This window comes from Opisthorchis viverrini (assembly GCF_000715545.1).
Source record: "Opisthorchis viverrini unplaced genomic scaffold opera_v5_44, whole genome shotgun sequence".
NCBI classification, from domain to species: domain Eukaryota; kingdom Metazoa; phylum Platyhelminthes; class Trematoda; order Opisthorchiida; family Opisthorchiidae; genus Opisthorchis; species Opisthorchis viverrini.
In genome coordinates, this window is record NW_008751700.1 from 309,539 (window position 1) to 327,834 (window position 18,296).

The 18,296-nt window shown below is 40.9% G+C and overlaps 2 protein-coding genes across 2 annotated transcripts in view; one reads left to right on the forward strand and one right to left on the reverse strand.

Moving 5' to 3' along the window:
• Positions 1-12,837, forward strand: part of T265_03187 (hypothetical protein) — a gene marked incomplete at both ends in the record, with an annotated part of 15,588 nt that extends 2,751 nt beyond the window's left edge. Inside the window, 4 exons of the mRNA XM_009167606.1 lie at positions 5,520-5,849; positions 7,955-8,188; positions 10,124-10,291; positions 12,620-12,837. Coding sequence (XP_009165870.1) covers positions 5,520-5,849; positions 7,955-8,188; positions 10,124-10,291; positions 12,620-12,703 — 816 coding nt within the window. The remainder of the gene's footprint in view (positions 1-5,519; positions 5,850-7,954; positions 8,189-10,123; positions 10,292-12,619) is intronic.
• Positions 1-18,296, reverse strand: part of T265_03188 (hypothetical protein) — a gene marked incomplete at both ends in the record, with an annotated part of 77,219 nt that overhangs the window by 24,293 nt on the left and 34,630 nt on the right. The window contains 2 exons of the mRNA XM_009167607.1: positions 73-503; positions 3,539-3,708. Of these exons, the coding sequence (XP_009165871.1) occupies positions 73-503; positions 3,539-3,708 (601 nt within the window). The remainder of the gene's footprint in view (positions 1-72; positions 504-3,538; positions 3,709-18,296) is intronic.

Consider the following 18,296-nt stretch of genomic DNA (forward strand, 5'->3'; position numbering starts at 1 on the left):
GAAGCACAATTGACGCCAACAGTCTCGTTACAACCGGGGTCAAGCTGATCCCCCTGTGGTTACCACACTCACTACGCGCCCTTTTTTTTTAAAATGGGCACTATCACCGATTCTCCCCACTTGTCTGGGATAGACTCCTTTTCCCACATGCAAGCAAACAGATCGGACAAGCGCTGACTGAGGACTTCACCCTCGTCTTTGAACAGTGCTGGTGGAAGGTCATCCCGGGCGGGAGCTCGGTGGCGCTTGAGGGAACATATGCAGTCGTAAACATCCGAGGCCATGAGTGGTTCCGGAGTAATGAAGTTGATAATGCTCTTCGTAAACATCCGAGGCCATAAGTGGTTCCGGAGTAATGAAGTTGCACAATAATGCTCTGTAAACTCACCGTTCTGCTTGTTTTGCTGGTATTGGGGACGGCCACCGATTAATTGGGCAAACCTCAACAGGGTGCCAGAACATAGTGAAAATTCAATTATTGCGCAGGCTATTATTGTGGGTAACTGTAGTTTTGATTACAATACATTTAAGGGCATTTATAGGCGGGAAATCGAAGACTGTTATCGCTGGCAGGCCTCATGCAACTGAAAAATTCTAGGCAACGATAATAACAGAATTACGCACGGCAGTAAAGGGTTGCACAATAATGCTCTGTAAACTCACCGTTCTGCTTGTTTTGCTGGTATTGGGGACGGCCACCGATTAATTGGGCAAACCTCAACAGGGTGCCAGAACATATTGGAAATTCAATTATTGCGCAGGCTATTATTGTGGGTAACTGTAGTTTTGATTACAATACATTTAAGGGCATTTATAGGCGGGAAATCGAAGACTGTTATCGCTGGCAGGCCTCATGCAACTGAAAAATTCTAGGCAACGATAATAACAGAATTACGCACGGCAGTGAATGATCGATGTTGAACACTGATATCATGCTGTCGATGATGATGACGGGTTACCACTAGTCCATTCCTTAAATTGCCTGGATAATTATACGTGCAGGACAACCCACAACTGGTATCAATGTACGTTGCATAACGATGAGATTTACTCATATTGCAATGAAGAACGCATTCATTTTCCGGCTGGACTTATTTTAGTATTGACCTGCAGATAAGAAAAGACGAAACAGTCGACCTAGTTATCCATTATGGAAACTAGACGCGCAAAAATATCAGCAACGGATTAAGTGCTTCTTTACATAGTATTTTGTAAGGTTGATATTCTGACATACACTTATAGCTGCGTAAATTAATCTGGGTGACGAGTAGATAATTGATAAGGTCATTACAAAAGGTACGTAACACCAGTGTGTTCTCTGAAGACCATGGAGAAGCCATTTTTAGTGTCCACCACTCCTCTATCGATGGTATGACTTTATTACTCCCTTGCTCACCAGCACTTCTAAACTCGATTTCAAAGCAAACGGCTTGTTCGCTTATATTTTAGAATTTCCCCGTAGTTATGTATTATTGAACAGTTTCATTTTTCTTGACAAATACAATCAAGAAAACTATTTTGTTTTGCAATTATATTTATAACAACGCAAATATTTTTCTCGATGCAAGCCAAATTATCAATAATTTTGTTGTTCCAACAGTCTGCTAAAATCACAAGTGCGCGAAAGACAGGTAGCTTTGGATAACAAACGTGCTGCCCCCAAGCAGTGGTTACAAGATAAATCCAAGCAGGCTAAGATTTTATCACATCTCTGGCATGAAATACCCCACGCTACTGTGAATGATGAGCCTTTTAAATATAAATTGACGGCTACAAGCAAAATTTTTAGAAGCCCAATAAGAGAACAATCACCGTCGAGGCTTGGAAAGAGACATTTCTTCATCTCGTCACAAAAGTGGGAAAGTTAAGTTTGAGTAGGCAGGCAAGCCATTGACTGAGTTGAGCAGCTTATCACTGCACAGTTTTATCAGCTACGTAATGGATGGTTGCAACAGCAATCGCATAGGGTTCCCTCAACTTGTAAATTAGATGAGAGTTGCCACCATAACTCAGTAACGGCTCCCAGGATTTGCTTTAAAACGAAAGTTTTTCTAGATCCATCTTTGTACAAATCCAAAGAAACTGTTTCCCTCTGCTTGGTTAGCTAAACAATTTATAAGTGTTTTTGGTCTTCTGCTCTCGAAAGTAAGCTGAGGAATCACCACCGCTTGCCACCCAACTCGTTAACAAGTGACGGAGACTGACTCATGAAAACTTCAAGAAACCCGTCGAAAATGTTGATTAACTGATGAAATGTACGATAATATACATTATGACTGACGACATAATGAGCTAAAAAGTTGCCCTTTGCTTTTCGGCTCATGTCGTTTCCGTAACATTCCTCTGCCATTTCTTTCTTCCATTCCTTCCTGTTACATTTCACCCACCTCTAGATTTTTGCTACTGCAAATAAGGCACGAAAAACACCGCTTGTCTCTGCAGGTAGTAACTCGATATGCGTGACACATAGCCAAAGCGTTTTGTTTGCAATACTGGATGCATTCTGTCAGTGAAGTGCCCTCTGTTCCACTGAAAACCCATCTCTTAGTAATCTTATTGCAGATTCATCTGTTGCAGCTGATTTTAACCATAGTTTCAAGAGATCAGTTGCAAAAAACTGAGGGTGTCTCAGATCCTCAATCATAAGTGACAAGGCATTGCAACCGTACAACAGTACATTTTATACTGTAGTCTAATATACGCGTCCTATGAGACATACTGATATACTCTTTTGACGGCACAAGTGATACAAAGTGAAAAAAGCAGTTGTGGCCCTCGGGATTAGTTGGTCTCGTCTATAGCACTACCGTCAGAGTTATTGCAACTTTGGGTTAACTAAAGATTTGCAAGGCTTACAGTGTCATTCACTTTTTGAATTCTAAGATGCATGTTCAAAGACCACATTCCGCAGCTTGGTTTTATACTGTGTGGGCGCGAAGCCCAATCCGCAGGACTTAAGTACTCAAATCAGCTTTCTGAGAATTGCTCGTGGTTTTTGCTGTCCTTCAAAAACGAAAACATTATTGTCTACATATTTTGAGTTGACAAGGTTGCCACTCGAAGAGATCTGAACACCGGTGTTTTTAAGATATTCATGTTTCCCGATCATTTCATCAATAACGAAATTAAGCAATATGAAGATAAAAACCGTTGCGTGTATAAGGCTTTGGAAGAGTTCTCAGTGCACTCACGGACGACTGCAAGTTGAGAAGCATAAATCGGCCGGCAGAATCGAATGTACTCTCGAAAATATGGAACAAGATTTAAGGGAACCCATACACATGTAGTTGCGATAACTCTTGAAGGGGTATGGAGATGTGGCTCACACAAAACGTTTTTCGCCGAAATTCTGTTTGCTGTTCTCGGATCATCTCGATGCTTCCCTTCATAGAAGGATGTAAACTGGGCAACGCAAAAGGCCTGATTATGACAGCAGTCGAGCCATTTCTTTTGTGAATGCTACGCTCAATGCGATCACTCTTCCTGAAACTAGGCGCCATTATTGAATCAGCTCATTTATTCTGGAAGCCTGCTTTACCTCATATAAAGATAAATATTTTAGACAAGCACCGGCCAAAGATTTGTCTCCATCTTTGAACATAGCCGGTGGGAGTTCGTCAGGACTAGCAGATGGGTCTCGCTTAAGGGACAAAGGACATTCCCTCGATTCCAAAGCCGTCGAGAGTTGACTGTGCACGGCCATCCAATCTTGCACAAGATAAAAACGTATTTTCTGTCTTTATATTGAAACAGTTGCTTTACCGGCATTAACTTTCAATCTCCAACATGTTTTGGACCCTGTTAGTTACTAGACCGCGTAGCAATCTATCAAAAAAAGGCACCTCTTACAAACTTGTATTCCTACAAGGATGAAGTACAGCGGCTCACATGAGCCAACTGGAGTCTGGTATTATTCTTTTTTGGAGAATTTTATGTAAAATATTGTTAAGCAGGATCAGTGTAACTTATAATTTGTTTTCTACCTTGTTTCTGACATGTTTCTACGAATGACACATGATGGGGTGAATGTTCTCCCAGAAGGTTTTTGGTATTTCAGGACCCGAGTGGGCAAGTCACGTTCCCATCTCCGATTTAAACGGTTTATGGAAACAAACTATTCCGAACAAGCAAAACACTTTGACCGCGTGGTTTAGCTTAATTGCCATGCCCTTGGTTTGTGTGGTGTTATCAGGGGACCTAAAAATTACAAAACTGGACACTGAAAGTTGCGGGTAAATTCAGTTCATAAAAGCAATACAATACCAGTTATCGTATTAGAAAGTTTTGAGACAGCCCTGGCCACAACTTACCACGTATATTGCTGGTGTGAATGTAGTTTATTCATCAAAATAAGAGTGTGCAATGTCAGTGCGACCCGCACTGCGTTATGCATAAGAGACAGGGAGTGTGCAAAATTGAGATAGGTGGAATATTTTACCTCTAGCCATGAATATTCCTGAATCACTGCCGTGGTATTTATGAACATAGGATACGCAAAACTCAAATATGTGAGGTAGTTTGAGAAGGACAAACCGTCTGCAACTAAAAGGATGATTATAATTCACATTTTATTCTGGTTAGGTTGTACACTATGTGTCTACCTCAGTTTTATTCCTAGCCAGACATTGAGTGAAAACACCGAGATTGTTTGGCGGTGAACCCTTTTTATATTCATTTTGGCAGATGCGGAAGTTGTGCCTTCGGCAACGTTGGACAGAAATACGGAGTGCTGTAGACCAAAAATAAAATCCGGTTCTTTAGGTGTCCTCGAACATAAATGTTAATTTAAGGTACTTGGGAAGTGTGATCAAAGTGGAACGGTTTTGGGCCGATCATTATGGTATAAGACAATATGTAGGTCTGTAAACCACAGTTGAATATATGATTTTGGCTACAAAAGAACATCAAAAGACTTAAAGTGCGCATAGGCCCACTTTACATTTGGGCTTGGTCAGTACTTTTGATGTATGCCACGAAAGCTTGAATGAATTTTCATTCAGCTGATTTACTCTTTGTGGAATTTAGTCAGTTAATAACAAGTAGATGTAAACCATCCTGCTTCAAATGATTCTATGTGCCTGAACCCTCTTTCATATCCCTCCAATCTATTTGTTGGTGTAATGCTCACATCCATTAAAAGTTTAACCACTAAAGAGGTTCTCAACGAAGACATGCAAACTTTTCTCTTTTGTTTGTTGGTAGATGACTACACTTTCAGCTTTCTTTACTTTTTATGTAAGTGGCTTTGAAAATACTGTGAATGTTGACTTGTTTTGGCAAACATATTTGTCAATATATTGCTCGCCATTGCCTGGAAATCCAAGTTAGTTGTATCCATTTCATAACTTTTGAAGGAATGCCCTATTATCACAAGGTTTGGAATTTCTATGGTCTACGAAGATATCCCCGTGCTATAAAACCATTACCGTATCCCACAAATTGACCCAAAACGATATTTTCCCATGGAGTTTGTGTAACTCCTCTGTAGGCTCACTTATCTTCCTTGTTTGTTTGCCTAGGGAACGATTATTTCCTGCAACCGAAAGGGGAAAACACCGGCTGAAAAAATCGTCGCCGTTTATCCCGGTCATATTGGTCCGGTTTATGCCCTGCAACGCAATCCATTCTTCCCGAAGAACTTTCTGAGCATTGGCGATTGGACGGCCCGTATTTGGTCAGAAGATATACGTGACTCTGCAATAATGTGGACGGCGTACCACGAACATCGCTTATCTGACGGCGCATGGAGTCCTGTGAGACCGGCTGTGTTTTTCACATCCAGATTGGATGGGGTGCTGGATGTGTGGGATGTCATTTTCAAGCAGAAGGATGCTACGCTTAGTATTCAGGTCTGTCTTGCGGCAGCCTTTTTAAGTATCATTTCAAGGATTTTGATCTGAGAATTTTAGCCCTGCCTACTTTAAGGATTGCGGTTTACACCGTAAATCATTTGAGGATTTGCTAGATCAAACAAATGGAGTGTAGAAATGTTGGAGTCAAAAGGCAGCACATTGCTATTGGGATATGCTAGCCCCTAACAAAATAGTAAGGTACTGGCATTACCTTGAAGGCCAAATGTTATTAGTACGTACAAAGTATTTTGTGAGGAAGGGAAGCGTTCACCGTTTTGTATGGTAAGTTAAGGGCCCGACACTTCAACTCGGTGCTCTGAATCAGTTCAATGGTATTGGAGACCAAGGTTTCCCACGATGAATTTCATAAATTTTATCCAGAAAAGCTTGACACATCTAATTCTTCTCAAGATACATCCTTACTAAGATTCTTACTAGGATATATAGTTTTACGAATACACCCCATGATTTGGCACATCTGTTAGACTCAACAGAAGTTGGTAGTGGATGCACAGCCTCTTAATTGATTGAATCTGTTGTGCGCTCATTTTTACTAATTGGAACAGTCTTACAAGTTTCGGGGTAACTTGATTAGACGCACACATTTGACAAAACTCAGTCCCTGGGGACCTGCTTGCTATTAGGAATAAAAGACAAGAGACACGGCTTGTTCAGAGGCTTTTCTTATTCGAACTATGCTCAACTCAAGAAAGAAAGTTTACGTCAACTGATGGCATTCGATATGCTGAACTAGGCTTGACATGTTTCGGTAGTGAAGGTGCAAAATTACTGACCGGGAGGCTCATATCTTACAGTAGCCCGACACAGTCTTTTATATTCGTTGATTAGAACCTTAAAATGTCTGCTGCTGTGTGCAATGTAAACAGTCACAAACGGTACAGCCAATCTTGTAGACAGAGACCGTACCATCATCTGCTCAAAACAGGTCTTTTTTGCGAAGAAGCTTCCTCGGTGGCGTGCTATCGGTGGAGACGTTGAAGATGCATGATGTGAAAAGGATGATTCCAAGTTTGTGCTGCTGGTACGGAATCCATGCTGTTTCGGTAGAGTCATCCTTCGGTCTGGGTAAAATATGTGCAAATATGTGACCGACGTATGTCAGCCTAATCTGATTGTCAAATTCGCCCCATATCTGGAAGTTATTGTTTACTGAGTACTGGTCAACCGCAATAGAAGCAGCAAGGGATTCAAATGCAACTCTGTTCGTAAACCGGAACCTTGAACTCAGTAAAAAGCGACTAGAGTTCCGAATCCTGCAGAATCTCTTGCATCGAGTGGGAAATATGACTGTCTTATTAAGGTAGGCCTCAGGAAGTTTAGTTTGTCTGCAGTAGAAATAATAATATACGGCAAATCGATATCGGAGCGGGTGCTTTATCAGGTGCTTGCTGATGAACACATACCAATATCAAAAGTAATAGCTGGTGAAATGGTGAAGCTTTTGGAAATCCAGTCTATTCGGTCTTTTTTGTTAATCTTTAACTCAGCTGGTAAATATGTATACACATACCGAAGCTGGTCATTTCAAAGATTTATTTGATGTTGTAACTGTTTGTTTAACGAAGGAATAACTTTATTTGCTGTACCGACTTTAGCGTGTCAACCGCTGCTTGATAATTGTCACGTGCCCAGCGTGATCTTCTTGCTCGGGTAAAGGTATAATGCAAATCACAAGCGAGTGTTTACTGCTTGGTGCTGTCGACTGAAAATCGTCAGATAACCGGTGATTATGGTACTTCCGACATATACGTATATCAGGAATGCTAATAACAGAACAGCTCAGTTTTGAGTTCAACACGCTGTCGATTGGATGGTCAAGAGAGCAAATCCGCTTTGTTCAAGCTTTTTTATTAAAAAAACACCAGACGGTGATGTTATGTCCAGCTAGTCAGTTGTTATTTGGATTGCAATGACCTAATTGGATAATGTCGGTCATGACTGGACAAGTTCCGTGACCACAACAGTACACTTTTGAGAAAGGGGTAAGTCCTAAAACAATGGATTTGAAAGCAAACCTTTTTGTGAGTTTGCATGAAATAATTTCCACGATTCTACAAGAAATTTTTTATTATTCTTTAAAGGTATGCGACGAACCCCTTCATTGCCTAAAAGTGCAAGAACAAGGACGACTAATTGCCACCGGATCACACAGTGGGGTATGCACTATTCTTGAACTATCGGATGGATTCGCAACTCAACCAAAAAACGAAAAGACATTGATGACTTCGATGTTTGAACGGGAAACTCATCGGGAGAAAATACTGGAAGCTAGAAACAGAGAAATAAAACTGAAAAAGACAAAGGCAAATTTAGGGGTGAGTGCGGTACTTTCCTCTGTCGAAATTCAATGGGTTCTTTTTCTTTCAAGTATCATATAATTATTTGAAAGATTCCAAGGGTTTCTGTAATAATACAGTGTACTTTAATGCTTTTTCTAGCCTAAAGAAATATGAATTTGGCAAACTACCTCATTTAATGAAACAAGGTACTGGAATTTACAACACCGCCATCACCATGAGTAGAGTTACTTGTAAGGCGATACTGACCACTGTATGAGTCTGATATGTGCTTCGTAGCTATACGATGATGGTCGTCCACTAGGAGGATGTCTTATCTTGGGAAGAGAAAAACACATGAAGCCTAATCACCCACTCGTGGGCCTCAATACAACCGGATGCCTTAACTGAAGAGGCAGTTTTATATACTACCATGGGTTTGGTATTTTTGTACTGCTCTCAGACCCTTTTAATTCAGTAAAATGAACAGTTTTCCGAATACAGAATGTGGTGTTTCCTCCCGTGTGATCCACGTTAGATCGCAGCTCACAAGAAATATGGCTGTGGCATTTTCAGGATATTAGACCTACAGTAGAGAGGGAAGGATAAAATGAGATCACCATTCAGAAATGTCACTTTAGGTCAGAAGATTATTCATTTTACACGGAATTATTATCTTTTCGTGAAGTGTCTTGCACTTCTATCTATCTGAGAGTAATTCACTTACTTGTGCTTGCTTTCAACGCTGTTGGCCGGTTTCGTGACACATTCCACGTTGATCCAAGCTAACTTTTAATCTATTCATCACCAGCACAAAACCGCTGTATAATTTCACGTTAAGAATACGACATATAGCTTCACGGAGTGAGTGGAAGAAACTGCACAGAGTCCAGGTGTTTTTGGTGCAGTCCCCCACCCAGGAGTGGATTTTCGTGATCACTACTGCGCTTTACTGGAGACATCGCCAGCTATGATGGCTAATCTATCTCAGGGGCGTTCGTGCTGTCAGTTTCTTTCCAGATTGTCTGACGGAGCTTTTGGAGGTATGGGCACCTCAGAATGCTTGCAACAGTTTCACATTAAGTTCATCCCTCCTACGTTCTTTCCTCTTCACTTTAAGACTTGTAGTGTAATTAAGTCAGGTGGAGCGTCAGTGTCAACACTGTTGTTGCTGTCCCTAATGATGATGACTGACATTTTCCAGATACAACAATGGAGATGATCAAGACGCACCAGCCCAAGTCAGGCCATAAATTGCTCAGTAGCGATGCAACAACACTGATGACTGAAACCTGAGTCAGTAGGATTGTAAAGTGTAATTTTGAAATGACGGATGCGATGTTGGGAACGAGAGGTATTTTCCAGCAAAGTTCTGCTGGGCTTGACAAGTAGCGCTAGACCAAAGACGCGATAGCGCGATCAACGTTCCCTATGGGAAAAATGTCTTCTTAAGGTTCTTTACGTCTGAATAGGATGCAGATTACTTTCAAAAGTTTGAAATTTAAGCCTTTTGTTATGTTGTGGTAGCTAGAATATTGCCAGACTTACTTTTGAGCGCTCAGTAGGTTTTGTAATTCCGGAGCTAATATGATCTGTTCCGTGGTCCTTGGGGGGGGGGGGGGGGGGGGTATCGAGGATCCCAAGTTTCTAACAAGCATTGAATGATTCAGAAGAATCGTTTGTCTGTAGTCTGGAACCGGTACCAGTGAAAAAAAGCTTTTGTGTTCCCTCATTTTTGTGGACTTGATTCACATAAGATGACTTTTGTTGGGATGGAGCTAAATGTTGACAGCTTTATGAATCCGATAAAATTCCTGTGGGTTGATGGATCTTATCGAAAGTGTTCAAGGTAAATATGCAATCAAAATCCTCAAGTTGGTACCAATGTCACGTTGGAGGAATAGTCACGGAGAATGGAGGCCTAACGAGGCGTGAAACTAAAGAACTGCGCTTTTATCATTTGCCGAACTTTAGGAGGACGCGGAACGTACCGAAGAAGTTTTAGATCCAAAAGAAATGGCTGAGCGAATCAAGAAGGTGGAAGAAGACTTTTTTGAAACCATCGAAGCGAAACGAAAAGAACGGGAACAACGAGAGAAAGCAACCGAAGAGTCCAGAGCAAATTTGGTGACTACAGAAGGCGTAAGTACATTTTGCTTAGGCGCTGTTTCCCAGTGAACCGTTAAGTGTATAGAAAAGCAGGATATCCTCCTTGAATTTCGTTGTATGCTCATATCCACATGCGTATCTTCTCTTGCCGAATGAAGGTCAGCGTGGAAGTAGGGGGCGTCATTATTCAATTCTCGCGATATCCCAAAATCTCATGTTACAGCATGAACAACCTAACTGTCTACAGGTTGCCTGCCCTAAATGAAAAGCTTGGAAATTACTCGAACAGAATCAGACCCGCGTATGCAGTGCCCAAACGAGTTTGAAGATACTTTTGATGAATCTAGAGAACACTGAGTGGCATACTATTGGAGATTTCGTTTTCACTGCAGTAATTTGATGGCTGGTAAACAGTATTATCAAAGTTAATGATTTCGGCTTTGACTGAGTTACAATAGGAAGTGACGGAAGTGATCATGCCTGTTATTCTGATCATATCTGTTCAAGCACAGATGAAATATGTAAGTCTGTTGTTCCAACGCGACCTCGATTTCTACAAGTTTGTGCGTCAATGAACATGTCTTGGTTCTGGAATTTGGAAACAAGACGCCTTGAGATGGATATTATTCTATGTCCTCAGTTTTCAGCTACTGTCCATCACCCTGTGTTGAGCATGTCCAATCGGTCTTTGCTTTTTTTACCCATGATTCGAAAGCAAATTTCGCAATCTGCGTAATTTACTCTGGACCTGTGGTTCAGTTACCAGTCACTTTGAAGAAAGCTGTACAGCAGGACGCACGTGTATATAGTCCGAATGTGTGCACTCGTAGATATAGAAATAGGTGACACAGAATAGTGTTTAACACAAGCTGTAACGGTTCACATAGAAAGTTAGGGTATAGAAATAATTGCCGCAACAGTCAGCTTTCACTTGCGGTTTAGAGCATCGGCCAGATAACACTCAGTAAACTTAGCAGAGCATGCTAGATCCAAGGGCGGCATGGGAACGAAGATATGTTCTAGGTGCAATCCGAATAAATAAACTTCTTTTGGATGTGTCTTCATTTAACAATTTGACGTTTGTGAGTGTCGCGTACTCCTGTCACATTATGCTTCACTTGTGACGTCTTTTCCTTTTCTAGCTGCCATGCACTCACTGGGAAATGCAAATAACACTCTGCCAGCAGATAGAGCAGTAACAAACACATAGCTAATGCACCTGAAGCTTTCTCAGAGATGCTGACCCAGATGCTTCCAGTTCTCTTTAATTTCGTTTTAATGTGGAAAAACATTTTAGACACCCGAGAAAACAATATTTTCGTTGGCGATCCCCTGCATTTTCTGCCCAGGCCATTCTTTTAAGTTGAGCGCTTGGTAATTAAAGCTGTGTATGGTCGGTACCATGATGTCCCCCACAATGGTTTGTGCTTTCAATGATGATCACGCAATATTTGTGCTCCAATGCAGTGGAGACCAACCTCGGTCCATTTGGACAAAAATGATGTCCAGTGGTGAATCCTGAATTATTCCGGGCTGTTTTTCTACCATCTAATGATTTTGGCTTCGTCCAACCGGAGGATTATGGTCTATGTTGCTGGGTGATTTGGGCGATGTGCCTGATTCAGGTTTGAAAATCTGATTCAAGTCTGGTTAGCCATCGCGCTATCCCAAAAATGTCCGATACCGCCTCACCTGATCTACCTGTACATTTTGTGGGTTGTTTCGCCGACTTCACCTGGAATCATATGAACGATATACTGTGTGACGAATTTGCTTTTGGGGGTGGAAATTTTTGTGAAGGAAACTGGAATATTGGTCCTGATGACCACATCTTCCAAATGTTGACTTTCTGTGGGACTTCCATACCACTTGAGGTCAAATTAAAAATCCGCTTAAGGTTCCCAGGGAATCGTGCTTTTTAAACGTCTGCGCGCAGCAGCGTCAACAATTCCAGTGGAAACTCTCGCTAGTCATGAAAACACCTTATTTTCTTCACATTATTCCAAACGAAACTGAAGCAAGATAATGCGTATCCCATACAAACTGATCTGGTTTTATAAATCACTTTTTCGGTTCTGAAAAGATAATGTCCAAACGAATGTAGATGTCTTTGGTGGCTAAAATAACTTTTTGAAACTTTAATTGAGTTTGCTGTATAAGTAAATATAGCTGATAGATTTAATATCTCGCCTAATGGATAAATGAAATTCACTTCATTGTGTACAACCAGGATGTAAGACAGCTGAGCTAGCAGTGTGTGGGTCGAAGACTTTAACCGGCCCCCATCTTTTGTGTTTCCTTCTGTTTAGATACTACATTTCCAACATATGTTCAGACCACTAATTTAACGACCTTTTTCAGGAGCTTGATTTGGATGAAGATGACGAGTTCGAAGGAACCAAAGAATCACGCGCAGAGACATACGCGACTGAACTCGAGGAGTAACAGTCGATCCATCAAATGAGAGATATACTCACATTTTTGGGAATATTGCAGAATCTGTGAAATATTCTGCTCTGCGGGGTGAGGAAAAGAAATTACTTTATGTCGATTTATGGATTAAAATATACCGTTGTTCTTCAGAAACATGGCGTTGTTTCTACTATGGTGGCATACATTTGTTTATGTTCCAAACATCAAAACCTCATTCTATTCTCAGTTTAATTTATGAAAACGTGGGGTTTTTGGACAAACGTGCTGTTATATTCTGGCAGTGGATTTTATCCAAGAGTGGTTTTATGTCAATCTACCTAATAGTGCAGCATGTGGTTGGCTCCAGGTTGCATACTTATCGTCCATCGAAAGATTTTATGATCAGTCGTTGCTAGATACCCTGCATTCGGTTTTTCAGAAGGTGGGTACCGTGAACATGTGATGTTATAGTAATGACATAAACATATTCACATATCTTGCACAACAAGAAACTGAAGGTAAAGCTTTAATTGCGGTATCTAAAAAAAGGCGTCTTTGGGATTACCGGTATTAAACTTCGACTCCAATACGTAATCCAGTACATGCAAATTACTCGTTCTTCTTCTTTTACCTCACCCACTTCGACCGACTAATGCAACAATTTTGATTCAACGCCAATTGTGACATGTTTACACATGCTGTTTTTGGTCAAAGAACCAAGTCAAATGCTTAAAAACATCATAAACGAGAGATTCACCCAGGTCCCAGTTGAGCCTCCCGTCAAAACCAAACTGATATGCAAATGTGTATTTTGCCAAGTTAAATATAATATCAGGTTTCTTCAAGCTACTTCAAATGCGGATTTTGACCTATGATACAAAAGGCCTTGTATGGAAGTAAGGGTTGAGGTTCAATGGCGTGATCAGTTCATCATAATCATCATTGTCAGCTGTAAGAACTACGTATCTGTCGTACAGCGGTTGTAGCTGCCACAGTTTCGTTCACTTAGAGGAGCAGAACTCAGATTATGAATTCCTCCATCCCTATAACTCGTGCTAATTGGTGTGGTGTTTGTGGTCGACTGGACCCGATTCAAGGATATCAACTGTCGAGGAAGTCACGCTGTTGCAGCAGTATATTTTGCGAGGAAGAGTTCTGGTAGAACGTATTTCACATTCTTAGCATAATGAGTCTACAGAAAGTTCCTCCTTAAACATACCTGCGAGTTTTGAGTTTACACTCAGATACTTGCCATCAACACGAACTGTGATACATCAACAGCTTGTATTAGTGGTGAACTCTCACAAATTCATATGAAAGCGATTTTCTGGCGCAGTAAAATAAAGAAGGTGGACGTAGTGCAAAACAGCCTTGTATGCTCAGGACGCCTCTGTTTTAGATTATAATCAGAACTGGCACTGGTGTACGAATGCCACAGAGGCAGTGGTCAAGCCTCCGTAAAAAATCCCACAGAAAAAATAGAGTTAAAAAATGCGCACCAAAAACTTGTTAGGCATTTTGGAAAGAACCAGAAGCATGCCATGTTCTGTAATGCTTTCAGACAACGATAAACAGTAGTACGTTGATCACAGTGATGGATGAGAAACAACTCTGCAATGGCACCCGCTTTCATTCTGCGTTATCTTGTTGTAGCCTACAGTGCCATCAGGAGACGTACATCAGCTGGGTTTGGAAGTGGATAACAAAGCTAATTTGGAAGACAGTAAAAGGGCATGCGTAGTATTTTTCATCTCCGCCTCCGCCTGATTCCAGATAAGCAAAAAGGCTGTCCTCTTTCAAGCTGTTGACAGCGTTTCCGCTCAAAGCAAAAGAAAACGACAAAATATGGCCTATAAAGGGGAAAACGTAACAAGATACGTCCAAACTGATCAGATCGTCTTGAAATAACGGGAAGTGATGAACAATAGTTACAAGTCGGGTGAAATAGGATTAAGTGTTACCAAATTTGTTGAATGTAGAAGAGTATCCCCATGGAAAATCACGTCCTGTTTCTTCACGGAAATGATCTAAACAGGTAAGGTTGATCTTGCATTGACATGTGCGTTAAGCTAGAAGGTATCAGTCACTAGGGCCGAAAGTGTTGGTACCTGAATCCGTATAGCTGGCTCGACACTCCAGATGTTATGGACGTCTTAGTCACAAGTGTTGGTTTAAAGGGAATTTATGCGACCGTTGTTTTACGACAAAAAATATTCAGGGCAGTGTATTGGAAAGTTAAATGATAGGGCTGATGAGAACCTCTTAGAAGTGCTAATGTCTTTTAAGTATCTCTACCTTAATTACCTACCTCTACCTTAATTAAAACAAGCTTGAGGACGACTGTTTCAAGTTCAGTCTCATGAGGCTAGTTCAGATCGAATATTTAGCAGCCACGATATGTGAGCAAATCGATGGATGTTTACTGAGTCATCAAGGGTTTCGACACACATAGCTTGCGGAACATTGAAAATTAGGTGAATGTATGTATGGTCAAGTAGCAATCATGGACCGGCACTTTACCCTAAAGATTCAAATTGGACAGCCAAAAATTACTGAACGTATTCGTTTAAGTTTTTAGAAAAAGGGTGGATAAAAAAGTTTAATACTCCCAAAAATGTTTGCCCGAAATTCCAGTGCATCAAGCGTATTACAAGGACCGCTATTAGGTGCTTTTTATTCGGTATCAGGTTAACTCTCCTCCACGAATGAGGCGGATGGTTGCTATCTCCTGTTCAGCTGTCTTTGGAAGGAAGGCATTTTTATCAAGTTTTGGTTTGCGGTGCGAGTATTATTTCGCCTTAGGTCCTGCGGGCTGAACTCACGAGTTCCGGTTGGCGTTCGATATAATGACTAGATATCTCCATCGGAACTCGATCAACTGTGTAAAACTTATATGCACCCTTATTTGTGGGAAGACCGGTTTCATTTTTAGTAGAAAAGGGAGCTGGTTTTCCGTCATCAAATGGTTTCTCTATCTACATGACATATTGTGTGAAATAGTTCATCATCCTTGACCTACGCTTTTAGCTTTGCAATAGCTCTTCTCTTTTATTGTGCATTCCAACGAGACCATACAATATGGACTGAGACTGATTTTATTTCAATTAATAAGTGAAACTATAGTGAACAAACAACACGAATCGGTACTGGTGGAAAATTCGGAAGTACCTGCTAATTCTAACTGTAATATGTCTTGCAGAAGTTTCTACACATTCATTCGCGAAGCTACGCAAGGCAGTGCTGTCAGTCTGATTCACTCAACTTTACGAGTTCGCCACACCCCAAGTATGGGACCCTACTTCGTCACCAGTTTCTCGGATTCCCGCAAAATATACTACTGTTACTTTGTAGGTAGTGTAAACGGCATGAAAATCCCGTTTCGTCCTGTCTCTTGTGGATTGTGTTTATCTGTTCAACAGCCAGGACGATCAGGAAGACAGTCTTGAATTTGAATGGGCTTTATCTCCAAAGGTCTGGTGGATATTTTAACTGCCAGCATTTCCGTTAGCACAGCAGCACTAACGACTACATATGCGGTGCCTTAATTGGAGTTCGAAGTGGATTGATCCTCAAGCGTCTGCTGCTCGTACTAATTAAATTAGGTTGGAGTGATCAGGAAGCCTATTGTATGTGTTCAGTAAGTGCCATTCAAGGGGAAGACTACGTTCATGCACTTGCTTGACGAAGGAAATTGTTTGTATAATGGAGTATGTCCTTACAGTTTTTGTGCCTAAGTTTTGCTTTGTTTGGTTGAAGAGTCATGCCTTTTCGCTCGCACATTTTGGTTAAAATCTCCGCTTGATCAACGGCGGTCACTTGCTAATGACATCAGATCCAGTGAACTTTTTCCATGGAAAAATTCAGCACTTTACCGGAACATTCAATTAAGTTGTTTGTATAAATACTCCCTTCTAAATAGATACCCCTTACCAAAATTCATTCTGTCTCATTCTCGCGAAATTTAAAACCGGACCAACGGGCGCTTTAGCAAACCGTTTGATAGAAAACAAAATTTTTTTTACTGCTACGGTTCATTTATCAACAAGGATTTTTCTCTTAAAAAGCTAGAAAATACAACAATAATTTATTGTTTATTCATGCTCTCAGACCTAGATATATTTCCTGCCATCTTTCTTGTACCCCTTGTGGCAAACAAGTTGGGCTAAGGCACCTCTGTGAATTGTTTAGCCCTTCGAGTAAAGAAATGAGAAGCAGTGAATCTCGAAACGGGCGCCAATCTCCTCAGAATACCACACTAATATTCTACGGAAACTGAGGATGATTATGCTGCTGACTTAGCTGTCATACAGGGATGTGATTCTGGGTATCTAAAATTGACAAACTGATTAGGATAAACCTTTCTTATCGTGGCTTTGAGTCAGCCCACAAATTTATTGGTTCTTTGAATATTAGTGATCACTATAATGCTTTTTTATTCGGAACTCCTGCAGGAAAGTTAAATTTTCGGTGCACGTTTACGTGTAAACGAGGCATACATGCTAAACAGATACCCCAAATCTCATAAACGTAAGTGTTACTTCATCTGCTGGGTTAAATTCAACAGAGGACGTGCGACGATCACTTTATTGCTAGCAGATTCTTGTAAAAAGAACTGCGGAATTGAATAATCATCGTGTGGAGTGGCCAACTGTAGAGTACTGTACGCTACAGGATTCATACCAAGAAGCGATTGCTAAAGACTCATGCAAACAGGCGGACGTAAGTTGATTTAGTTGCTTCGATATGTTTAACTGACACGAAACAAAAGGGCTCATGGACTGACAAACCGTTGCTTCGTACCGAGCCTAAATAAATGGTTCTTTAGTTCAGTCACTCATAGTCATGTCAGTCATAAAGTTACAGCCCATTTCGAAGAAATTTTCCGTGAACAAGAATTCTCAAGGTAAAAATTATCGGCCGTCCAGATCCCCACTCATGTTGCATGTTATTTTTGACAGCTGCTTGTCCGCAATCTAAGAGAAATTGGCATGCTGTTGTCGGTAATTTTAGTTGAGAAAAACTGCGATTTCACTGAGTAGTAGGTGAGTAAATTTGTTTAGACATAATTACTGACGACGTTGAAAACAAGCTGACAATGAAAAGAAGGCTTGATCAACCTCCTAATGTGTACGCTACCATGTGGTTGTCTCCAGATTTGAGTGCAGTCGGTGAACATTCGTTTTGGATGGAAACCTAACACCCAAAAGGAGTTTAACTGATATGATGCCAAATATGTTCATAAGTAGTTGTGCATTGTCCAAAAAATTTCACAATCCTTTCATGAATGACATTTTCGTAAGCATGCATGGAATTCATTTCAGCTCGGATTTTCGGCTCTGTTATCTTGGCCGCCACTGAGTTACAATCCTTTCATGAATGACATTTTCGTAAACATGCATGGAGTTCAGTTCACCTCGGATTTTCGGCTCCGTTATCTTGGCCGCTTGCAGGTGCTTCTAGTTTGGAGAAGTGCAGCATCATGGTGATCGCTTTGGTTTCCGATCCGGCACACCTGCTTACGTACAAGGTACCAAACATATTTTCCGTTATATTTATCTGTGCTATTTTTTAACTGATTCGGGGTGCGGATTCTGGTAACGAATACAGGAAACAAATATTTTGGCTC